Source organism: Ascaphus truei, chromosome 14 (genome assembly GCF_040206685.1).
Source record: "Ascaphus truei isolate aAscTru1 chromosome 14, aAscTru1.hap1, whole genome shotgun sequence".
Taxonomy (NCBI): domain Eukaryota; kingdom Metazoa; phylum Chordata; class Amphibia; order Anura; family Ascaphidae; genus Ascaphus; species Ascaphus truei.
Window position 1 is genome coordinate 35,566,865 of NC_134496.1, and position 26,634 is coordinate 35,593,498.

Here is a 26,634-nt window from a genome sequence, read left to right on the forward strand (position 1 = left end):
ACTCGCGAGTAAGTACATATCGCCAAATAGGCAAACGGCAGCTCGTGCATGCGCCTGTCAGCACGTCCTGAACAGCAATACCGGCTCCCTACCTGTACCAAAGCTGTGCGCAAGCGAGGAGACTATAGAGCCTGTTACACATGCATTATTTACATCAGTTATGCACATACATGACGATTGCAGTACAGTACATGCATCGATAAGTGGAAAAAGGTAGTGCTTCACTTTAAGTACATTTTCGCTTTACATACATGCTCCGGTCCCATTGCGTACGTTAATGCGGGGTATGCCTGTATTTAGGTCTGACAGATTTTAACTGGGAGAGTTTGGAAAAGATAGGCGTCTAGATAGAATATTCATTTTAATGGTGGTTATTCTCCCAAACCAGGATATTATATATGGATTCCAAGTGGTTAAATCCTTAGCTATCAATTTTTTTTAAATGTAAATATTCTGCTGCTTGGAATATTTATGAAAATGAGGTAATTATGAAAAATCAAACTTACGACAGCTGTGCATACTTTTGCAAAGGTAACACTGCTTTGCACAGATCTAGCCAATACTGGTGAGTTCCTAAACACAGCAAAGATGGTGGCTTCCTGAATTGGCAAATGCACCACTGTGCATGGTTTATTATGGAATACAGAATGGACTTTGAATCGCAGTGTCAACCTCAAACTGGACGATGGTAAATAAAAAAAAGTTTTAGCCATCTGAACACAAGCTATATCCAACCAGGAAAAATAAAACTGCCAAATGTTATGCAAGGTAATCAGATTAATTGAGCAGGCTAAATGCAAATAAAATTTACATACTGGACGGTGTGCTGACGAACTGTACTACTCAACGGTTACTTGTGATGTCATGATCTTGTCTGGGACAGTTTGGTAAAGAATTTGGCTTGCCAGAAATGTATTTTCTTTGAACAGCAGCATACTAACCCCCCACCCCATATTTTTGCACACATGTCTATGCTGCTAGATACAAGAAACAACATTTATCTGCCAACTAGGTTATGCGATACCATAAATACTAAAGTGGCAGCTTCATCTTCCACCTTTAAATGTTTCATAACAATGCAGTATTCTCTCTTCCCCCTGCTCACATTGAGGGAAAGGGCATTTGATTTCTCCTGCGTACACACGCCAGGTCAGACCTTAATGACTGGCTTGTTTAAATGTACTGTGCACTGTTAAATGTTTAAGAACAAACCACAAAATGTTTGGTTGGAATAAATTTATTTCATCTGTCTGTAAACAAGGTGTTTTAATAGTTTATGGCATTTGTTTTTTAAAATGCATATTAAATCAGATGAGTTACTGTATCCCAGATGTAACAAAAGTGCAGGGAAAGAAATGGACAAAGAATGTTTACATTTGTACATGATACACAAGACCCAAAACAATTGAAGCAAATACTAATGTCCTTTACAGAAGTGCCATTCTGAAGGAATCTGTCAGTTAAAACCCATCTTTTGTAATCGTATGGCACAGAATACATTTGAAACACACAATACAACCATGTTCATTGTAAAGAATACCATCTACTATGTTTTAGTACACAATTCTGATTTTCCTTTATTAAAATAGACAGTGAGTAGCACATTTTAAACTGACAATCTGATTTTACACATTTCAGATAATACAAGGAAATGTACTGAACATTTTCTGCAGCAAGGGTCTGACAAATGAAATGCAATTTTAGTGTACAAGTCGCAGTAGCCGTATCGCAAACTACCAACCCCAATCACTGGTTTCCAAAAGCAGTTCTCAAAAACCCTGCCAATGAAAATGAGTGGACATGAAAGTGAAGGCGGTAGTTACCCTTTTTAAAACAAGCCCATAAATTTCAAGCTGTAATTGGTCCTATGTAGAAAAACATAACGGGACATTGTGGTGATTAGGATGTCTGCTGTACAAATTTGTTATGTTTTCCTTACAGAGCAGGAGTTGGCTAATCCTAACGAAGTGCCTGGGTTACTGTAGTTGATGGAATGCCCTGTACATTAATCTAGTTCAATCTGCACAATGCATGCTATAGCCCCTTCAAAAATGAAGGGCATAACATTTTGGACTGTAGTGTTAGAATTTGTAGCTTATTCCACATAATTGTTGCCAAAGTAGTGACGTCTGATGCCCATGATTTCAATATTCAGAATTAAATTGTGGCATGTGGCTGTTAAAACCAGGAAAGAAAAATTCAGCACCAGGTGATCAGTTTGCCTTCAATTTAAACCTCTGCTGTAGCTGGGAGCTGTAACATTACCCCGCTTAGCAGTTTTAAAATATTGTAGTTTGCTCCAGCATTCACAATAGAATAGTCAAAGGCTACCGAAACGTTAATGATTGGATTGGTTAGCCATATTAAAAAAAAAAAAAAAGTAGCGGATCATGGTTTTGTGGCATCAGTTTTAGCCTGATCTTATTCCCATGTTAACCTCTTCATTCATGAGAAAAAAAAAAAAAAAAAAAGGCAGCAGCCTTTTGACAGCCACGGGCAAAAGATGTGGAAAAGGGTAGTAGAGCTGGAAGAGAAACGCACTGATGTGAACTTCTGCCTGGACCAGAACCGAAACAATTCTAGCAAATAGAACAGGTGTTCGCTTCATAATATAATTTACAAAAAAAATAAAATTAAAAACACGCTTGGTTTGGCATATAAATCTAGTTGGAGTACATGAGGGGAAGGAAAATTAGGCCATTGCACAGAAAATGTACAAATATCCTCTCCAAAACAGAGCTTTACTGCAGTTCAACACCAAGAAAATAACGGACTCAAGGCATTGCAGCCTGCAGTACCAATTACAGAAGGGATTTATGGGTCACATACCAAAAGAAACCCCAGTTTAAGCAAACCAAAAATGTAGTGAACATGGGGGTAATATTTCAGATTTACTTGCAATGATTTTCCAACCGTGCTTGAGCAAAGGAAGACCAAGTTGAGCAGTGTGAATGCTCAAGCCGCATCAATCCAATGTTTGTACAAATCTGCATCTTAGTGTTTTGAGCAGCAATCCATCACCACAACATGTTTAGATCCATGTGTAGGTACAGTCTTGCTAACAGTTGCTAGGCTTCTACTTACTGTACTAAGCCCAGACTTTGCAAGCCTGCTTCAATTAATTTAGCACAACATGACAAGGCAGCATTGCTTTATGGCAATGGGGGCTTACAATTCAGTGTCTTACAAGCTCTCCTAAAGCAGAGCGCTTTACATTTCAGCAAGTACCAAGTATTTGTAAAAAGGAAGGTAACCAGGAATGGGTTTAGTTTAAGTGCAGTTTGTGGCAAGGTCTACATTCTGTTATGAATTAACTCGCCAATTTATTGTTGAGGTTCACAGAACACAGTTGCAATGAAGTATGAGACCTGTCGGTAAAAAGCCTACAATATAGTACACCTAGCCCCAGCATTGGCATATTCCACTTCTGAATTGTCATGCATATATATTGTTGACTAATGGTGCTGCATAAACATGTAGTTTAGTTACATGGAGTGATTAACATGGAAAATCAAAATTAGATTAGGGCATTAAATACGGGTAAAAATAAAAAAATGATATATCATCTAAAGTCTGAGACACATGGCAATGAAGGTAAAGAACAGATACCAGGTAGAAAGGGAGATGCTGAAGCCTTTGTATACGAATTGGACAAAGCTCTTGTTGAGTTGTCCCTTTGTGGACACCATTTGCCATAAGAAATCAAATGCTTGAGTACACAAAAAAAAAAAACACACACCTTTCCCCACCAAAATAGGGATACAAAGGAGACACAGGTTCATCCCCCATCCACCCCAGCATTGCTAACAACATTTCCAGATGAAAAGGTTTTGTTCAGACAGGAAAGTTTAGTAGCAATTTCCCCCTTAGAATGTAAGTCGGCCTAACAACTAGAATCCCATATCTCTCAAATATTTTGCCATTGAGAATGCCTTCTTATTCAAGCCGCCTCCATGGACTCCCTCCTTTCCCATTGCAAAGACCAAGACTGAAAAAAAAAGAAAAAAGGCATCTTAATAATCATGCAAAACCAAATCATAACTCTTATACTTGTTATACCCTGTCCCATCCAAATATTAATGAAAGTGGCCTGAAAGTTACATTACAGCATTTACGGAATTTTAATATTCCAACATTTGCATGTAGAATATACTTTGTTTATTGGGCCAGTAAAGAAAAATTGAATACATATATACACACACACACAATGTCAATTGCTGCATCAGTTTAACACATTGTCCATGCAGGATCTAATAAGTATTGGACCAATATAAGTTGGTATGGTATTAGATTTAAATAAGGTTTACAGTAGAGAGGATCTGAAAGCTCAACAAGTCTTGTACAGGCATAACCCAGTTTAAGGACACTCACTTTAAGTACACTCGCGAGTAAGTACATCTCACAAGCGGGGAGACTATAGAGCCCGTTACAAATGCGTTATTTACATCAGTTATGCACATATATGACGATTACAGTACATGCATCGATAAGTGGGGAAAAGGCAGTGCGTCACTTTAAGTACATTTTCACTTTACATACATGCTCCGGTCCCATTGCATACGTTAATGCGGGGTATGCCTGTTGGCCCATTAGGTGGTGTCAATCTGTAAAGTTTATTGTAACATGCACAATGGTTACCCTATTTACATTTCCTTGGAACATGGGATGTAATGTTACCCAAATTAACTATTGGCTTAGCAATGTTAGAACTAGTAAATTATAGTATTAGACAACCAGAATTGAAAGGCTAAATTTGATTCTGACTGCAAGTTAACCTATATAAACTACCAACTTGAACCCATGCCAAGGTCTGCTCTCAATTCCATTCTCATCCAATTGAGAATTTAGAATTGGAAGCCATAACACTGGAAAGATTTATTCTTAATGTGGCCCATCATGTAAATTTCAATATGCATACATTTCTGCTTCTCAGAGTAGTACATTCGCAGTTGAAAATAACAAGTTTGGCTTGCTTCAGGCTAGAGCCAGACAAGGTATGAACATCGCCTCAGAGCTCTCGCCATCAGAAACATTAGGCCCCGATTATGGCTGCACACAAACATTTCTTTATTATACATTTCTTTATTATACATTCATTCCTTTTTTAAACTGATCTTAAGTTTGCATGACTGGATTGTGTGCGTGTGGTCTAGAAGGCCCCATAACCCTCTTCCAACTACAAGAATAACCATTAGCATTGGGAATGATCAAGTACCTAGCCAAAAAGAAAAGGAAAAATCGGCTTGGCAGGCCTGGTAAAATTAGATTACGTTTAATGTCAAGTGTTCACAAATATGCAGCATTTTAATGTTGTGAATGTGAAACTATGCCTTAAATGACAAGCTAATCTTTATCAAAGTGACATCTAGATCACATCTGTAGTGTGAATGCAAACAGAATGGTATAGAATACTACTTTCGGTATAATGCTGTTCTGGACAAGCTAGCTCACTTCACAGCTTCCTCCTTGGTGAGGAGAGGATGACTCACAGTAATCATGAGATTGCTGTAAGGCATCACTTGCACAGATGCTCTGTGGGGATTGATAGCCTGACAACTGGGACATTGTAAGCTGATCATTTGTTATACTGCTCTGAAATTTTTCAACTCACTTACTGGAACAAGCCATGTATAATATCTTGTGGAACCAAGTACAGCCATACTGTCTCCCAGGACTTTAAAAGGTCATCAACTAGACGAGCTAGACTGAAAATTACATTTTTTTAAGTTATAGGGAAACTACACTCCGTGTGCACAAAGTTAATAAAAAAATTTTTTTAAAAAATAAGTTCAAATATAAAGGTTTGATGAAATACCCAATGCTAGTGCCTCAGGATGTAGTAGCTGCACCCAAAAATCCTGCTAATGCCATTAGGGCTCATCAGGTCCTGCGCTCCCACGATCTGAACGGAAGGGGATAACTCCTCTCCTTCCAGTGACAGTCACGTGATCGGAGTGCTGAAGGGGCCAAGACGCAGGGGGGGTCCCATCGGTGGTCCCCGTGTCTGGCGACCCATGGTTAAAGTGTGGCAAACCAAGTCATGATAGGAGTCCAGCCAGCAATCTTAGGTAAGCAATATGGCTGCTGGGGTCAGGCTTCTGCCCAGTAAGCAATGTAAAAATATGCAGTGGCCTCATCAGGAGAGCATGTTGCATATCTCCGGAACAAGGGGGTTCTTGGACTTCAGGGAATCACAGATCAGCAGGATCCCGGTTCAGGTACTATACAACTATACATATAACACCATGGGGGAACTGCCCCTTTAAGTTACCATTGGCCTCCCTTCCTAAAGCTCCCATTAGAACCAATAGTTACAGCACTCATTGCCCCAACAGGGACACACCCAAAAAAAATAAAAAAAATACCCCACACCCCAATGATGTTTTAGTAACTACTTTCCTAAAATCCAAACAATTGTTACCCTACAATGTCACACTTTCATAGCACCCTGGTCATAAGAACCAATTGATCGGGCTGCCGTTATCGTTACTACCATCAGGTAGCAAATGGGTTTTTCTTTTAACAGTTTTAGCAAGTCTGATGGTTGACACTCCAATACAAAGCCTTAATTGGTACGTTTGTTGCAATTTTAACAGCAACTTTCCAGACAAACATTCTCTGCAATTAAAACCCACCTTTGAAAAACAAAAAAAAAAGTCTCTGGATTGAGAAAATAAAGTGCCGTTACACCGCATTTGACGCAGGAATCTTTAAATTTAAACAAATACACTCAACCCCATTATAACACGATCAGTTACGTGAATCCGCTTATAATGCGATGCAAGCGTGGCTCCCAATTTTTGTATTGATGAATACTTTACAACATGATTGGCATCTTAAATACTTTATTGTACAATTCATACAATTGTACATTATTTCTAACACGATCCACTTATGTGATTCTTTGGACCCAAAGCACAGCGTTAAGGGGGTTGAGCTGTCCCTTAAAGCAGCAATCCAGTCTTTAATATGCAACTTAATTTCTATATTATTCTCTCGCGTTGAACAGGTTCGTTCTGTATCTTGGGAACTGGGTGCTCCTGGAGCTAGATATATTGCAGCTCCACTCCAGAAGTAACCAGTTCAATTCTGTAAAACTATGTAAAATAGGAGGGATTTCTACTTTAAACCATGTTCTTTTCACATGTTGGTTAAAGCTTGAAGCAGAAATTGCTGAAACTTACCACTGGATTTATTTTAAGCTCAAATTGTTTTGCTAGAGGGTTAAGAACTGCCTTGCCAATACACAAATCCCAAACCACTCAATATTAGGGCTATTTTGAGGTTACTCCTTAAGTGGAGTGTCGTGATGGCATATGACAATCACGTGAGGCAGGCCCAGAGCACAATCAAGGAAGTGGCCAGCACTACCACATTAATTCTTGGAGACACGCGGACGCTGAAGCCAGGACCGGAGAGACCAAGTATAGAGCATTGAGGGACAATGTACCCCTATTCTGTACAAAGTGCAGAAGAAAGGACAATCCGTGAGTGATAGTCGTGTTATTACATTTTATACAGTATTGCGCCGTTCTGCTTTTTCCTCCTATTGATTAATATCCCATATGACTCATTCATTCCACCATTTCCAAGGAGTAACAATCCTTAACAAGATGCAAATATAGATGCGAGTTCTTCTGTGATTTGTTATGTCTATATGCAATTAAGGGGATATACAATATATATTACAGGATTCCCAGTCTTTAGGGTGCTGTGGAATACTGAGACCACTGCTGTTCTAATTTCACGTGTCTTAAGTGAGTGGACTGCAGCTATAAATACAGGTAGTCCTCGTTATCCAACATTTCACTTTACAATGAATGGCATATCCAACGCAACCTTAAGGGCCGTTTTGATGCCAGAATGCGTTATCCAATGCTCACCGCCACTGACGGGATGGTTTCACTATCCAACGCTACTTCCAGAACGGATGCTGTTGGATAACGGAGGACTGCCTGTAATTTCACTAAATTCAGTGCCTGAGTGAATTGACTGTATTGACTGTATTCATAAACACTAACGAATGGCTGTTTAATAGCAATGCAACATTTATACAGTTTGATACTAGACACTTCATTATATTTTCTTCACATATTGCCCACTACACTTTGAGGACCAGCGCCAAGGAGGACTATTTTTCATATCAATATTAGGGCTATTTTTAGGTTACTTGTCCTTATAGGGGAGGTTTTTGTTTTTCAGATTTGATCCTTAGTTCAGGAGTTACAAGCAGTTGAAATATTAAGTGTCCGAGTCAAGTGAAGATGAAATGGATGTCTCCACAGGGCAGGGCAGTCCGAGGTTACCATGGTAACCTTAGACTAAAGATTAATACAATATTTGTTTTAAACACAGGAGGGCACAGTATGTATGAATGTATGAATGTATCGTGCCATTAATGTACATAGCGCGTCACAGTAATAATACCCGTGACATCTGTTATTTATACAAATCATGGGAATAAGTGCTTCAGACATAAAAGTAACATTGGGGAAGAGGAGTCTCTGCTCCAAAGAGTTTACAATCCAATTGGTAGGGTGAACGTAAAGAGACAGTAGGAGGGCATTCTGGTAAGTGCGTCTGCAGGGGGCCAAGCTTTATGTATCGTGTATAGTATTAGCCACAGTGCTACTCATGCTTCTTTAAGCAAGTGTGTCTTGAGGTGGGTCTTAAAGTTGATAGAGAGGGTGCTAGACTGGTATTGAGGGGGGGGGGAGAAAAAAGGCATTCCAGAGGTGTGGGGCAGTCAGTGAGAAAGGTTTAAGGCGGGAGAGGGCTTTAGATACAAAGGGGGTAGAAAGAAGACATCCTTGAGAAGAACACAAGAGTTGGGATGGTGCATAGCGAGAAATAAGGGCTGAGATGTGGGGAGGGGCAGAAGAGTGTAAAGCTTTAAAAGTGAGGAGGAGAATTGAGTGCGAGATGCAGGATTTGATAGGAAGCCAGGAGAGGGATTTCAGCAGGGGAGACGCAGAGACAGCTTTAGGAAAGAGTAAGGCGATTCTGGCAGCAGCGTTAAGAATAGATTGTAGGGGAGACACGTGAGAGGCAGGAAGGCTGGACAGCAGGAGGTTACAGTAGTCGAGACAGAAGAGAATGAGGGCCAGAGTCAAAGTTAGCAGTCGAGCAACAGCGGAAAGGGCGTATCTTTGTAATATTGAAGGAAAAAAGTGAAGGTTTTAGATACATTTTGAATGTGAGAGGAGAATGAGAGAGGAGTAGTTTGACCTAGTCAGCATTCTTGGGCTACTGGGTGAATGATAGTACTTCCAACAGTAATGTGGAAGGAGGTAGTAGGGCCATGTTTGGGAGGAAGTATAAGGAGCTCTGTTTCTGCCATGTTAAGTTTAACGGCATTAATTTTGGGAGTTAGCAGAACGGGTGCAATAAGCCATACAAGAACTTCATAAATGTTCTCATTAGTCGCTATCCCCAGTTTGGGTCACTTTTGGATGAAAATACCCATAGACTTCAATTGGGGATTTCCGTCCAAAAAGTGGCCCTACCGGCTGTGTCAGTGGATATAGAATTACCCCCTTAAAAAAAAAAAAAAAAAAAAAAACCAGGGCAAGATAATCGCATAATACAAATTCAACTCTGGCTTCACATTGGCACCAATTTGTTGCTCTCCAGTTGAGTGCTGCAGCGGTAATTAGCAGGTGTTACTAAATTAATCCCATTAACAAAGATGTATATGCCCAAGTAACTAAAAAGCAAAGAACCTTTCATTTTTAGTTCTCATCTTATTTTAGAAGACAAAGTTTAAGGGGAAAAAAAAATAAATAAAAACAACACTGAGAAGCGCAGGTACCATTACCCTAAGCATGCCCAAGACACAGTTAGTGAATGTGTGAGTGGCAGCAGCTGATGTACTGTACCTGCATTGCCTTTAGCACTATTGTGCCTTCCAAATTAGCCAAATGTGTGATTAACCCAACCATTAACATTTTAGCTCACACCAGTTCTGAAAAGTTACAAGGCACAGTGAAAACCGGAGACTGTTTTGATTGCATCATAGCCAACGACAACTACTTTTTGCGCCATTTGACATGGACGATCCCCAGTTAATCCTGAAGTATGACCTTTCTTCCCCCCCCCCCCCCCCCCCAACAAAGCACTAAATATAGATGAGTTTATGGACATTTAGTCTTCAGGTTCCAGACCACAAATTCAATTACCATTATCACTGATTGGTAATCACAGTATCACCTGGAAAGTTCTGGAATGTACTTTACATTGTGAAATTAGAACAAATGGGCACATGTTCCTTTCAATAGAAGTAATATTTCTTTAAAATGGCTATCCATAAATAAAAATATATATTTTAGTCTAACATTTCTATTGTAGCACGTTGAACTACTTTGGTTTGTATAAACTAGAAAATTTCACAGGAAAGAATCAGGACGAGAAAGTTGTATTTGAAATAAACACCCGTGATTAGGACGAGTTCAGCATTATCTAGAAATCCATCTCTTACCTCTTACAGCTTTGCCTACAGTAACGTTGTATGTTGGTTCTCCACCTTGACTCTTTGTCCGGATATCCATTGTGTAGTCATTCTCAATATACAGGCTGTCTCTGATCACAGAGCATTTCTTTCCTCCAATGGTTAGACCGCCAGTGAAGAATCCTTCTCTGTCCTTTCCTATCAGCACATCTATTTCTGCTGGCTGCACCCCAAAAAATAAAATAATTAGTGAAGGGAAATGCAATTGCTGGTTATAAGTAATTGTATCAAAGTGCACATAATTTATGCAATAGTGACACAACCAAACGGGGTACAAATGTGTATAAATGGCAACATACACATTTTTAAAATAACTAGTACTAAATACTTGAGATAATTGTATTCCATGGATAGCAAATATACCACTTGTGAGCATATTCACGTCTCAGACAGGTCTGCAACCTGGCTTTCCCAAATGTAGCTTAGTACAGGAGTGCGCAAACTGTCTGCTCTCCTCTGGCATTTGACGTCATGTCAAGTGACCCCATGTTGCCAGAAGCAGCCTCCAGAGACAAGGTAAGGGAACTTTGAGGCCTTGTGCGCTGCCCCCACCTTTAAATTTAAATGCTTTGGGGGAAGAGAGCGGGGCCTGTAGGCTCAGCAACCCCCCCCCAGAAAATTCCCATGCCTGCAGTTTGCACACCCCTTACTTACCTGCAGCCAGGGATTCTGGGTAACAGGCAAATGAGCAGTGTCTTTTTGCTTCACGTCCATTTTAACATGAACCACTATAAGCTTATGCCTGCCGTATCACACAGCTTTTTCAGTACAACCTGGGTTAACAAAGTGCACGGCCAGCAAGCCATGCTCACCGAAAGCCATTTTGACCTTTGGGGTCAGTGCAAGGTTTGTTCTACTGGGTTTGCAAATACATTACAAGCATTAGATAATCTAATAATGCTACAGACATCACTGACATACTATCAAGGGATATATTCCATTTACCCTAAAAAAGAGCTTTGTAGCATTAAGCACATTGCAGCAACTTGCGAGCCTACAAAAATAGAAGTATCAGGGCATGGTCACATTTTGGGGGTGCCCCTATATATCTACCACCAAAGAGCAACAGGAATGGGAGCTTTGGGTGGGTACCCCAATAATTCCCAGAACTCATACAGAGATTGCAAGTGTAGATTAAGTATGTAATTGAGAAGGTTACAGTGTGAAGTGGTAATTATGAATGTAACCCCCCTCCTAAAGGGTTACGAATATGGTTATTGTATGCTGGGCCCCACCCTGGGTTGCTATGGGGATCCAGATGTCACAGGGGTATAGAGGGAATATTCTAGGTTAGGTTCCAGGACAACATGAGGAGTCTCAGGGAGCGTAGATAAGTAATAGTATAGGCCACCCAACCCCCCCGTTTATTATGTTGTAGATGGGACAGTACCGTTACGAGCACTGAAAAAAGGAATGGAATCCAGACTAATAAAAAGTAATATGGCATGCCATAGAGGGTCTCAGGAATGAGGGCTCCTGGGTGCCGACGGATCAGTGCTTAGTTTGTATGGAAGTAGCAGTTCCCGAACAGGTCAAAAAGGTATTGGGTCAAGTAAGAAAAGACCTGCCAGGATTCTTGTAGAGGCCCAGAGTAATAGGATCAATACGGTTTATGGTCCTGAAGAAAAGCTAGGGGGGGCCGGGTCCCACAGTTACTCAGAGCAACCAAGTCAAAAATACCTTCATTGAAGTGTCAAGAGTGAGCACTGCTGGAACAGTATTCATGCATGTCTTATAAAAATAAAACACAGTGCAACGTCATTAAAATGTTTGAGCGGCCCAACAAAAATTCCTGGCGCCTAACAACCTTGCTAGCTCATTGCCCAGCAATCTGAATCCAGCCCGAGTCAAGGTAACCCATGCGTAGTAGCCATAATACACCCTGAAGTACTCTGTAGGTGTCGGGCAGGGAGAGTTACATAAGTATGAATAGCAAATACTATATTTTTGACCAGCATATTTTTGTTGTGTGGGGACTTTTATTTGGCACCTCTAGTCAGCCACCCTTCTTGACATTACAAAGGGGAGCAGCTACTGCAGGGACAGAATGAGAATACCAATATTATGGGCAGAACACCTACTTCATACAAAGCTTAATTTGCCCAAGTAGTATGGAGCTACATTTTTGTACAAAAAAAGCAGTTCTGCAAAGGCAATTTATATGCCAGGTTACAAGCAGATATTCTCCTCTTTAGATGTGCCTGGGCAAGGGCAAACTGTGGCCAGATCAATATTCTACACCACCTTTGTGATTGGATTAGGGGTGAATTCCATACATCCTGTCCCCACCCTCCAAAACATTAGCTGTGGTTTTAAAAATCCCCCCAAATAAATATTGTGTAAAAGAATAGTTGGCATAAATTTGAATTTCAGGGAGCAATTAAGGCCTTGTCTATAGTTTTTAACATGATTTGAAGAGGGGTTGTCTCCAGAGCTGAACCCCATTAATTTCAGCTCTAGGGCCCCCTGCTTCCCTAGATACAGACCTCAAAAGGACATACAGATATATTTATATATCTTTTAATAAAAGGAGCTGAAGCCACCAGAGAGGCCTGGTACCATAAATAACCACCAAAAATGGTAACGTCTTGGCTCAACGTCAAAACCTAAAAGTTAATTCCTTTATAGGCAACACATCTTACAACCACCTGCAAGAATTTGTGATGTATACTCTGACCGGTATCAAGTTAAACAGCCTTAATTCATGTTTTAAATATAGGTTTAACAGTGGGTTACATCTCCTCAGATTTGTTATATTTCAAAGCCTTAAAGATAGTTAAGGGGAAATAAAAATATGGTGTGATTATTCCTGTGGCCATTTCTCCATGTGCATTTATTGATATTTGTTGGTGTGCGCTAGGTGTTACGCTTTCTTGCTTCATCCAGTAAAGCAGGAGTGGCCAACTCAGTCCTCAAGGGCCACCAGCAGGTCAGTATAAAGGATATGCCCAGCTTCAGCCCAGGTGGCTCAAAATCATTGACAGCCTCTAATTGAGCCATTTGTGCTGAAGCAGAGATATCATTAATACCCGACCTGTTGGTAACCCTTGAGGATTAGAGTTCATAACTCCTGCAATAGAGCCAATAGACATTTTCAATTTTTTCCAAGCTTGTTTCACAATTAAAAAAATAAAATAAATAAAAGTACTCCATTGCTTAATTTACTGCAGCTCTAATATGACAAGCAGGACTGCTTGTGGTTCAGCTGCCAACCCCCACATTATACATACAATCTGTGTGGGAGATGCTTTGTTTAGCCACACCATTCGCTTGAGAAGTTTCTCAAAAGAAGCACATGGATGGCATGTTAAAATAATAACTGCTTCCATCAGCTTGAATCCTGCTTCATTCTACCCAGCAAAGCTTTCGATTTGCTTGCAGCCCATATGCATCTCTCCTGATCTCACATTATGGAAGGAATGGTATGCGAGAACATTGCAATACCCACCGCAAAATAACAATTTACCAGTATCAGATTGTAATGGTAAATATTAACTGTGTAGGTAATTGCAAACAAGTACACAGAAATGGCCAGCAATAAAAGCATATCGATCCAGCAATGCAGCCAAAAATGTCAAGCCCAAGGCTTCCAAATATTCAAAAGCCCACACTGACCTAAAGGAAACCACCATTGGGAGGTGCCAAGAAAGTCTTCGCCTGATGAAGCACAACTCCGTGTGAAACGCGTTGCGAAAGCCCTACAGCGTTATTGGGAACCAGTCCACTAGTATACCAAGCCTCAGCAGTCCCACAAACATCTAGAGACTCTTCGGTACGCCGGAGTAATTTTCTTTGGGAACCGGCATTTGAGGCGGGCTACCATCTAAGGCCTCGGTCCCGCTGCGCTCGTTGGCGCGGGCGGCGGGTCGCGAGTTCCCCACCAGCAGGGGAATCCTCGCGAGCCGGTCCCGGTCCCCCCTGGCTGCACAGAGCACTACACGCTGTAGCGCGTCAGCCGCTGGAGACACCACAGAATGGTGTTTTCTAGCGTTGACGCGTGACGTGTGTGGCTGTGAGCCAATGGGGAGGGGAGGCTTCGGGAGGAGGAGAGGCTTCGGGGAGCGGGGAGGAGTGTGGAGTGAAAGCAGGTGAGTGCCTTTCTCTGTGTGTGTGTCTGAGTGCGTGCCTGTCTGTGTGTGTATGTGTCTGAGTGCGTGAGTGCCTGTCTGTGTGTGTGTGTGTGTGTGTGCCCGAGTGCCTGCCTCTGTCTGTGTGTGTGTGTGTGTGTGTGTGTGTGTGTGTGTGTATGAGTGCGTGAGTGCCTGCCTGTGTGTGCGCGCGTGTGTGTGTGTATGAGTGCCTGCCTGTGTGTGTGTGTGCGCGTGTATGAATGAGTGCCTGCGTGTGTGTGTTTAAACTTACCTTCCAGCTCCAGCCCGAGTCCGTGGAGGGAGGGGGGGAGAGTAGCGGGTCCCTCCGCTCAAGCCACGCCCCCCCTCCCTGTCAAACTGCGCCCCCCCTCCCTGTCAAACCGCCCACCTCCCGATCAAACCTCCCACCTCCCGCTCCCTACAGACCGCAGATCGCGGTCTGTGTATCTCAGCGCACCGCCTGTCAGCAGCGCAGGTGCGCTGACTCTGGGAGCGGGGCCTTAGCCTAAGGGTCCTACAAGAGCTGCAACCCGGAAGAAAGAGCAACGTGGTGCCGAGCCAAGCAGCCCCAGCGCGCGGGTCTACCTTGTAAGCCTCAGCACCATCTCCCTGTGCCCAGGACACCACCAGGACTGCTTTCCTCTGCCCTGTTCTACTGGACATACTTACCCCACTATGTAAGTTTTTATTGTTATTATTATTGTTATTATTCAATTGTTTTAATTAAATCTTGACCCTTGGTGCGCTTTTGTGTTCCATTTTCTGCCAAGAAAGTCTTCTTTGGGTGGTCCGAAAGACAGGAATTTTAAAGTTTTACACATTTCTGTCCAGCAATTAATTTGGCATTCAAAGATAATCCAATATCTGTCAGGGTGAGACATTCCAAGGTGACTGCCAGTCCAGCGCTGGTTGAACGGGCAGGGATGGCCAAAAATATAAAATACATAGTAACCAGCATTTGTTTCACCCCCCTCCGCCCCACCCGTGGTGCGCGGGTGTCCAACAGCTCCACCGCTCCAAACCCTGATCAGCCCTGCTCCCAATTCTCACACAGCTAATGCCTTGTGCTGATCTCCCTCTCTTCCCCCACTCATCACTGCACTGCTGTAAGAAATGTTGCAGCAATGGTCTCACGTGTAGACCTGCCCATTTTACTACATTTAACATTGACGTAAACTGTCCTAGGAGTCTCATGCAGTCTGCTGCTGAAGATATGTTCGCTGTTCTGAGTGTTCATGTCTGGATTCCAATATCTTGGTTCCTTGAATATGGCAATCGCACCTCTCCTTCTGCAGTGTGAAATTCTACTCCCAAGAATTTTAAAGACTGTTGGTACTAGCTGGCTTTTGTCAACGTTTATGATCCAGCCATGCTGTTCTAGAAAAGACAATGTTTTTCTTGTAGCAGATTCTCGTCTAGATATGGATAAATCTCTACGCCCCTTTTTCTTAATTCTGCTATCAATGGGGTCAACACCTTTGTGAATGTTCTGGAAGATGTTCTGGAAGATGTTGCTAGTCCAAATGGCAGCGCCGTATATTGGTAGTGTTCCTGATGTATTGTAAATCTGAGGAATTTTTGATGTCTCCGCAATAGGGATGTGTAAATAGGCATCTTTTAGATCTATTGACATCATCCAATCGTTTGTTTTTACCTTGGATGATGTTTAGTGAGATCATTTTGAACTTTACCTGTAAGTATTTATGGTTCTTAGATCCAATACTGTGCTGCAACCTCCTAATGCTTTTTCTACCAAGAAGATCTTGGAATAAATCCCTTTTCTTCTCTGTTTGAGGAACCTTTGTTATTACGTTGGCCTGTAATAAATCCTTCAAGATAAAACTAATTTGTTTTATCTACTCTTGTCTTTGTACATTTTGTCCTTAAGAATATATCCCGTCTTGGAATGTTCTTGAATTCCAGGTGGTACCCCAAAGAAAATGATCTGTAGTACCCACCAGTCTTACTGATTGGGCCCATGCTGCTTCGAATTGGCTCAGTCTTTCTCCAACTGGAAGCCGCTGGACCCCTTGACCTTCATGAGAAATTTCCTTTGGCAAATAACGCTCTCCCTCTGGCACCACGAAAAAGCTTATTTTTCCGCCTCTTCATGACGTTTGCCTTGAGAACGGTCTTCCAGGATGATATGTTCTTGCCATCTGATGGAATGTAGGGCCATCGCTTCTATTTCCACTTTGTGGTAAAAATGTGCTTTTACCTCCTGCCGCCTAATTTATAATTGCATCTAAATTTATTCCCAAATAGAAATTCCCCTTCAAAGGGCAAGTTACATAAACTGGTCTTGGATGCTGTGTCTGCCAGCCATTGTCTGAGCCATAGCGCTCTTCTTGCTGTTACTATACAGGCCATTGACTTGACTACCAGTGTCCCTGCATCCAGCGACGCTTCTGCTATGTAGCCAGCTGCCCATCTGATTTCTGACAACGCCTTTATAAGTTCTTCATTCCATTCTCCAATGCTTCTATATTAGCAATCCATATCCGCATTGCTCTTGCCACTGATGTCATTGATATTGCTGGTTTGCATGCTGTACCTGCTGTCACATGCTTTTTTCAAAACAATATCCATCTTTGTATCCATTACATCTTTGAGAGACGCATCTTCAACTGGTCTAGTTTTTCTTGACACCCGGGAAATTGCTGCATCCATTTTAGGACTGACTTCCCAGTGTTTTACGTCATCTTGTGAAAAAGGATACATTCTGTTAAACTTTTGGGGAATATTTAGTTTATAAGGCTGTTAAGATTCCATTTGTATCATATCCTTGATTACTTGATACATTGGAGAACATCTGTTTTTCTTCTGCCTTGTTCCAAATAATTTATCTAATTTCTGAGCAATTTCTCATTGCCTTATTTAAAAAAAAAAAAAAAAAAAAAGGGATCCACCATTTCTAAATCAAATTCTGATTCTTCAAAATTCAAAAAAACAAAAACTTCAGCATGCAGTTCTTGCTCTGACAAACCACACTCCCCTTCCGACACCTGGTGATACATAATCTCGGATTCGTCCGATGAGGAGTCTCACTTTATCCAGGCTGGTCTGAGACCTTGCTCTCTTTTGTGCTGGCTTCACTGCACCGCAGACACTACACCCGGCTTTACTATATCTTTCATCCAAGATAGGAAAGTATTCATTTGCTCATTTGACTCCCTTGCTAGTCTGCACAATGCTTCTTGCCCTCTAAGGCTGGCTTTTCAAAAGCCACACACCATTTGTTTTCTTTAGCAGCTTTCTTGTTCTGATGTAGGGACTTCACTGCCCTTTTAGAAGTTCCTTCTTCTGGTTGAACAACCATAGTACTAAAGTTAAAAACAAAATTAAAATAGAATTCCTTCAGTTCTCTGAAATCAACTCTTCAGGCCTTTTGTAAACTAATCTAAGGACTCGCCTACTTTGTCAGCGACCCTTTACTTCCAGCAGCGCCCATGCTGGCTTCCAAACTCCTTTCAGCTTCTTGGAGCCGATTTCTTCTGTCTGCCGAGTGTTCCATGCTGCGGCTGCTTCTGGGCTCCTCTCAAACACTGTGTGCCGTCAGCCCAATTGGAGCCCTCGGCTCCCGCTGGTGGGATCGTAGCATGCGCTATGCACTCGCCTGAAACACCCAGCCGCCTTTTCTCCCACACCTGTGCGGTACAATCTGAGCCTCCATTCACTGAAGCAGCCCTGCTGTTTCGTCCCCAGCGTTCAACCGACGCTTCCATGGAGCTGCCCGGTCGCACAGGGCTCCATCATGCTACCCCCCAGGGCACATCGACTGGAGCTTCAGGGAAAAGAGAAGCCGAGATTCCATGGCTTGACTGCACCAACAGTCAGGTGAGTCCTATTTTAACTAAACAAACCCTGCTCCTAGCTGTAGGACAGGAAAAAGACTAAGCTGCAGGTAGTGGTAGGGGGCCTTTATGGTCTACCTGCAAGAATTCAATTTCCTGTCCTACTAAGCGGAGGATAGAGTTAATCCTACAGTGGCTACTGCCAGGGCGAACAAGAAAGTATATATTTTTTACTTGTTGACCTATTACCATAGATTTACCTATGGGCGCCTTTGGGGAAACATACCAAGTAGCAATAAATAAATAAATTTGTGCTCATTTCAGACAGATTTGCAAATACACTACAATTAATTCAATGACCAAACTTTTTTTTTTTTAGCAACCAAGTAATTTCATCATCAAGACTCAATTGATGACAAGCCTTAGTTTATAGAAGTTGTCACACAACATACAAAAATGTTATGAAAAATGGGGCACCTTCTTAGTACAGTAGTGCCCCGCTCCAGTCCGCCACCAAACAGAAATCGCCGTAAATCGGGGCCCTACTGTACCTTTGAAAACAGATGCAGAGCTGTAAACAGACTGTTGCTGACAAATGGCACCTGACAAGGAGTTGCGCACGCGCTAAAAATTGTTGTTTAGTGACAGACAGATACTTTGCTGCTGAGCGCCTCATGCCGAAAATCGCCAGGAAAACGGAACAAGCGCCGAACCTATTGAATATGGGAATACATTGGGAAATGCCATATGAATGGAACGCCTTAAAGCGGGGCCCTACTGTACATGAAAAGAAAAGAAAAAAAAAAAAAACTGTAAACATACAGAGAATAGGTTAAAATTAGTATTTCAAAAGTCAATGCCACAGCAGCAGCAGCAGCCTGTCGCCAATTATATTTACCAGTTTAACTACTGCCAGAGGGCATGCTAGGAAACCGACAGTTACCAACAGTACGAATCTTTTTCTAAAGCAGGAGGATTGCACAAAATACTATGAGTAGATCAATAATGGAAGGCAGCACTTTATTGTATTTTTTCTTTAAGAACTATAACTGAAGATATAAGATACCAAATGTACTTCACCAGCACAAACATTTTATATTCCATCAACTGTCAAAAAGTAAAACATTTTGTGGTTAGTGTGCAGGACATTTAACAATCTGATTTTTATTATCAAATTCTAGTCCTGTACAAATATTTACCGCTGCTTCCTTCAAACAAAAAAAAACAAGATTCTCACAGGTGGTTAAGAAAAAACACAGAACAGTCATTACTGAAATGGAACGTATGGTTTTAAAAGCCCCTAGTGTATTGTATGCAGTATTGCTACACTTGGGCATTTGGATTGTCAGAATAAAAGTAGGACACATACAAAATTAAAATGAGGTGGTATTTTAAAAAAAGGGGAGGGGATTTATTCATTAAACTGAGATGGTGCCGATCGAGACACCATTGCACGGAAACTTGCCATGTGCCGGTGGCCCAATTGGAGCCCTCGGCTCCCGCTGGTGGGATCGTAGCATGCGCTATGCACTCGCCTGAAACACCCAGCCGCCTTTTCTCCCACACCTGTGCGGTACAATCTGAGCCTCCATTCACTGAAGCAGCCCTGCTGTTTCGTCCCCAGCGTTCAACCGACGCTTCCATGGAGCTGCCCGGTCGCACAGGGCTCTATCATGCTACCCCCCAGGGCACATCGACTGGAGCTTCAGGGAAAAGAGAAGCCGAGATTCCATGGCTTGACTGCACCAACAGTCAGGTGAGTCCTATTTTAACTAAACAAACCCTGCTCCTAGCTGTAGGACAGGAAAAAGACTAAGCTGCAGGTAGTGGTAGGGGGCCTTTATGGTCTACCTGCAAGAATTCAATTTCCTGTCCTACTAAGCGGAGGATAGAGTTAATCCTACAGTGGCTACTGCCAGGGCGAACAAGAAAGTATATATTTTTTACTTGTTGACCTATTACCATAGATTTACCTATGGGCGCCTTTGGGGAAACATACCAAGTAGCAATAAATAAATAAATTTGTGCTCATTTCAGACAGATTTGCAAATACACTACAATTAATTCAATGACCAAACTTTTTTTTTTTTAGCAACCAAGTAATTTCATCATCAAGACTCAATTGATGACAAGCCTTAGTTTATAGAAGTTGTCACACAACATACAAAAATGTTATGAAAAATGGGGCACCTTCTTAGTACAGTAGTGCCCCGCTCCAGTCCGCCACCAAACAGAAATCGCCGTAAATCGGGGCCCTACTGTACCTTTGAAAACAGATGCAGAGCTGTAAACAGACTGTTGCTGACAAATGGCACCTGACAAGGAGTTGCGCACGCGCTAAAAATTGTTGTTTAGTGACAGACAGATACTTTGCTGCTGAGCGCCTCATGCCGAAAATCGCCAGGAAAACGGAACAAGCGCCGAACCTATTGAATATGGGAATACATTGGGAAATGCCATATGAATGGAACGCCTTAAAGCGGGGCCCTACTGTACATGAAAAGAAAAGAAAAAAAAAAAAAACTGTAAACATACAGAGAATAGGTTAAAATTAGTATTTCAAAAGTCAATGCCACAGCAGCAGCAGCAGCCTGTCGCCAATTATATTTACCAGTTTAACTACTGCCAGAGGGCATGCTAGGAAACCGACAGTTACCAACAGTACGAATCTTTTTCTAAAGCAGGAGGATTGCACAAAATACTATGAGTAGATCAATAATGGAAGGCAGCACTTTATTGTATTTTTTCTTTAAGAACTATAACTGAAGATATAAGATACCAAATGTACTTCACCAGCACAAACATTTTATATTCCATCAACTGTCAAAAAGTAAAACATTTTGTGGTTAGTGTGCAGGACATTTAACAATCTGATTTTTATTATCAAATTCTAGTCCTGTACAAATATTTACCGCTGCTTCCTTCAAACAAAAAAAAACAAGATTCTCACAGGTGGTTAAGAAAAAACACAGAACAGTCATTACTGAAATGGAACGTATGGTTTTAAAAGCCCCTAGTGTATTGTATGCAGTATTGCTACACTTGGGCATTTGGATTGTCAGAATAAAAGTAGGACACATACAAAATTAAAATGAGGTGGTATTTTAAAAAAAGGGGAGGGGATTTATTCATTAAACTGAGATGGTGCCGATCGAGACACCATTGCACGGAAACTTGCCATGTGCCGGTGGCCCAATTGTCACTATAGCAGTTTAATGAAAACTCTCCTTGGCGTCCTTGGCGTGCTATTTAATTAAAAGTTACAACACTACAGGGACCCTGTTACGGACCATCTCCATTGTGAATGTCTAAAAGCTGCATTGTATTCAACTCCGGGTCACCAAGTTATGTTTTAAGGTTTGACACTATCCATATATTGTATCTTCTGCACTAATATGTGTTCTAAAGCAGGGGTGCGCAAACTTTGAGCTGCGGCCCCCTTCCCGGGAGCCGCAGCATTCGCGCCCCCCCCCCCCCACTTCCAATGGCCCGGTGCCAAATGATGTCGCGGGTCACTTAACGTCACATGACCCATGGCGTCATTTGACGCAGTGTTGCCATGGTGACGCCGAAGACCTGGCTGAAAGGAGGTGAGTTACGGAGGCCTCACGTCTCCCCCGACATTAAATTAAATGCCGTAGGGAAGAGCACGGGGCCTCTGCAACCGCCTGCGCGCCCCCCCCCCATTCTCCCGCCCCCAGTTTGCACACCACCGCTGTTCTAAAGTAGGCTTCTGAACTTTGATTACATGCAAGAACCAAATTTACTCAACACCCAACAAGATCACAGGAATTCTTACAGTGCATGGAGTCCACAGCATACTCTGCATGCGAGTATATATACACACGCCTACATTGCAATACATAACTCCCTTTATAATCTGTTTAAAAGTGAAATCCCTCTACATCTATGCAGACATAGCTACACAGTACAAGATGCAAGAAGCGCCGCTCTCCCTGTAGCGCATGTGCACGCACTAATACATTGCCGTCCTAGTGTTTGTTTCGGCGCGAGGTATATAGCTTGCGCCGAATCCTCCACTATGGACGCGGTTTAAGAATTGCAGAAGACATTCAAATAGTGGGCAGTAAAAATTATCTAGAAGGTGGGGTATGTGCCATTTTATGCATTAACCAGGAGTATATTTAAATACATGGGTTCACTGTGGAGGGAATTAGGCTGCTTAATGATTTTATGAAGTTATATTGGCCTATTTATGATCAAGTATTGCATATTACACCTTTAATTAAGAGACTATAAATGCACAGCTTGCAATGCAGTTAATTAAGCCCTTGGCTTCCATCAAGACCTGCAACACATGAGTTAACCAAATCACTGTCCTAGGCCTTTGCCAAAACTACTAGAGAATCGGCAGGAGATAAAGTATTTATGAAGCAAAAGCAATCTTGTACATTAACCTTTTCCTGCCATGTCAGATTGCAACACTACCAAGAGGAGAGGGGTGAACAGATTTCTGTGTATGGAAGTGACCTCTTACTGCCAAGGTCTGGCACAGCTTTTCACAACTCAACACCAGACCTTGGGAGAAAGGGAGCCATGGCCTCCTAAAGAACTGCAGAGTCACTCCAGACCCAGCTATTCCCTATTCAACAGGCCCAGGAAATGTGTCCCCGTGAAAGTGTCATCTAGTGGACAGGAGCAGCAGTGTCAATCACTTAAGTTAGTGAGGCAAATAGAGCAGCACATTGAAGGAGAATTAACTGCAGCTGCTGGCAAAAATACAGGCCAACTTTAAGGTTTAGTGTTACACTAAACACAATCCTAAATGTTACATCTTTGGCCTAAATGCAGTGTGCATCATGTTATGTATAAGTAACCTTGTTTTATTGCAAAGTTAGAGCAAGCTGTGTAACATCCCCCTCCCTTCCCACCAAAAAAACCAGGACCCAAGTGTAGACAGATAAAAACTTAATGTTTCAAGAGATTCAGCATATCTTTCATAAATCAAAGGAAAACACATTGTACCTTGGAAATTAAGTTACATATAATAGATTCTCTTGGCTATAAAAGTTGATACATTTATTTAGTAAAAACCCCCAGATAAAGCTATACATTAACAGGTTTTCTTTAGATGTGACCACACAGATTTGGGCACACATGAAGGATCTACCACAAAGAACCGACTAATAGAAATGTCCATGGGGATTCAATATAAACAGTAGAAAGAAAAATCTACTTCCCCCTCAACCCACGTCATTTTTTTTATGGGCCAGTGAAAGATGATTTAATAACTTAGTTTAAATGAACCTGTTTGAAGCCAGGGGGGGGGGGGGGGGAGAAACCAGCCTGTTTCTGCTGCATAGACCCCCCTACATCAAACCTAGGGGGTTGGAAGTCTTTTGGGGAGGTATGGTAACGGTGCTTTAAGGTTTATTAAACCCTTTACTTGTCTTGCACCCAAGTTCCATAACCCTTTATGGCTGCTTAGCATTCAAGAGATTACAATCATTTGACTTGGAATTTCTGCCAAGAAGAGTTCACAATCACTTCTATTATAAGTGGATTGAACAATTTAAAAAAGTAGCAAGTAGATCATACAGTAAAAATAACCGCTTGGGCTATACACAAGTATTCTCAAAATGAAAAGAATGTAAGGGTCAAAAAAATGTGTTCCATGCACGTGTGAGAAAGGGATTAACTGGTCACCTAGTTGTCCCACTCACCTTCCCGCAGGGCACAATGAATGGGTACCCAGACCCCCTAGAAGAGTCACTACACCCAAATTATAGGGCCACCACCAGGATTAATTAAAGGGCTTACACCTCAGAGGTAGCTGATCCCAAATTGGGCAAACGAACAAAACCTAATTTAGCAAAATATTAACACAAAATACATTACAAAGTAACAGTAATATTAAGGTTAACGTTTGGTAATTTATAGCCTGTTTTTGCTCCTTTACAAAGTCCTGTACTAGATTCCTCAGGGGGTCATTGGATGAGGATATCCAACCAGTTGAATTCCGGTTGTCCCCTCCAACAATTTTTATACCCACAATTATTTGATCAGCGAGGCTCCAGATGCCTTGACAGGTCTACAATGGTGTGTAATCAGTCAATTGTCACTTTCCTTTGACCAGGGACATTTATGACGGGACCTGGGAGAGGGCAGTTCTTCAATTTTAGGGAGTTAAATACTTTTACTTGGAAAGAATGATAAACAGATTCATGGTACCCACATCCTTATACTCAGAAGAATCTGCCTGCTGCTCATTAGATGTAACGGAGCCCTTCGTAACCGTGAAGGCGAAATTAAATATCCGTTACGTGGCATAGGAATATTTTAATGAGTATTTACATTAGGACCAGCGTGTACATTCATAGTTCAAACTTTTATATGGCATTACTTAACTCATGTTAATCTGTAACATTCTACTCCAGCTTTAAGGAAGATATACATACATTCTTTTGAAGCTTACAGAGCCTCCTTCCAAGCATCTCTGCAACAAGTAGTGCAACCTTACCAGTCATTGTACTACAAGCCAAAGTTGGTGGTAAAGTTAGTCTTAAGGCAACCTAGTACTCTCTTAAATTGATTACCACTTAAGCCATAAAATCTTAATTTATGGCACCGACTCACTGCCAGAGGGAAATAGAATAAAAAGTGTATTCAGTGGTTAAACTCAGTTGCCATACTACACAGAAAATGTAACCTTTATAATGCTATATAAGCCATAAGGCTGGGTCGAGTGATAAGTTCTTAGGTATGTGTGCAATTTATGCATACTGGAGAGAAAAAAAAAAACTAAGCATGGTTTGTACAATATCAAACCCTACTTCTATAGTTTTTGTCCATCACTGACAACAGTGTAATTTGAGCTTTATCCAGGCCCCCAAAAAATCCTTTAGTTGATATTACACCATCTCTAGGCCACACCACCTATAGAAGACCATCCATGCTCCAGTTCAAAGAAAATCTCAGTTACCAATAAATGTTCATCCTTCTTAGACCTCTGAAGAAAATCAAAGTATCTTTATATTATGGCTCACAACTTCCAAACCCCCAACAAAAAACAAAAAAAAAGTGTCATTTGTCATTGCACCATACATAAGAGTAAGGAGAGGGCATTAAAAAAAAAAAAAACCTATTCATTACCCTATGCAATAATGTAATTTGTATGAAACCAGGGACTGTGGATCAGCAGTGAGATGGTGGATTACACAACCTAGACAAGTAGCACTTATTTATACCAATAACTACATGTCTTATGTTCCTTGAGACCAACATCTCCCGTCTGTGTTGGGGGGAAATAGGGGTCTCTGCACCTCCAAGAGAGTGAGATGAACCGGCCACCCGCAGGCTGGAGAAAAGGATAATCAATGGGAACGCGCCATCTTGCAGAAGACCATGGAGGCGGCGGCGGGAGTCACCGGACACATGAATCTCCCCCTGACACCGGCCGGGGCCGCTACGCAAAACTAGCGCAGTGTGTGCCGGGCCTCCTCTGTCCCCGCAATACCGGCGCTACTGCTAAAACAACGGCTTGCACGGAGGGGAGGGGGAGGGGGGGGGAAATGGATCCCACCCACCGTGCCCTTCTATACAAGGAAGAGGGACAGAAATCCCCTCCCCCCAGGTCACCCAGCCCCCCTGTATCTGCCCCTAGGTCAAATATATGCCCCCAGGTCACCTAGACTGGGCCCCAAGTGCAGCACATGAAACCACACAGGGCCCTGCAGGTGATCACGGTGAAATAAATATATATGCCCGGGAGCTACAACGATGGAGGATGCTACAGATCCTACCCCCTCCCTCCCGTTATATGCAAGGCTCCCCTCCCGTTATATGCAAGGCTCCCCTCCCAGCAGGTGCGCAGGCACATAACGGCGAGTAACACGGGGAAGGGGGTGATGGGGGGGGGGAAGACGTGAAGGGATTCGGTTTACCGTTATGGTCTGGAAGATGCCCCCTGGGGTCGTGGCCCAGACGTACTTGGCGTCAACGTAACCGACAATGGCGGCCTCCTGGCAGCTGCCATCGGCCATCAGCATATCCACGTAACCCTGCCAGCCGGACATCTTCAGGGAGAGGGGGGGGAGAGACCAAGAGACAGGCCGAGGTAACGGTACAGCGAGGGGGAGGGGCGGGGGTGTGCGCTGGTGCCGAGAGGAAGCGCTTCCGTCACGGCCGGGGATACTGTGAGCTCCGACAGCCGGGAGATGCCGAGGAAATAGGGCAGCGCCCGGGTGTACTCCCCCTCCCCCGTCCACTGGCGCTGCTGCTG

General features: G+C 42.4%; 1 protein-coding gene across 1 annotated transcript; it reads right to left on the bottom strand.

Moving 5' to 3' along the window:
• Window positions 1–1,221: 1,221 nt before the first annotated feature.
• Window positions 1,222–26,634, bottom strand: PFN2 (profilin 2). The gene is made up of 3 exons (XM_075570430.1): window positions 26,297–26,634; window positions 10,478–10,670; window positions 1,222–3,988 (listed from the first exon to the last, which is right to left on the bottom strand). Exons 1-3 carry the CDS (start codon window positions 26,426–26,428, stop codon window positions 3,891–3,893), a joined length of 423 nt encoding a protein of 140 aa, XP_075426545.1. The 5' UTR covers window positions 26,429–26,634; the 3' UTR covers window positions 1,222–3,890.

Excerpts from the sequence above, each read along its gene's own strand:
- PFN2 (XM_075570430.1), bottom strand. The coding sequence starts at position 26,428 with ATGTCCGGCTGGCAGGGTTACGTGGATATGCTGATGGCCGATGGCAGC. Across the intron at positions 10,671-26,296 it reads GCATCTTCCAGACCATAACG|CCAGCAGAAATAGATGTGCT; the intron begins GTAAACCGAATC and ends TTTGGGGTGCAG. Across the intron at positions 3,989-10,477 it reads TGTAGGCAAAGCTGTAAGAG|TCTTGGTCTTTGCAATGGGA; the intron begins GTAAGAGATGGA and ends TTTTTTTTTCAG.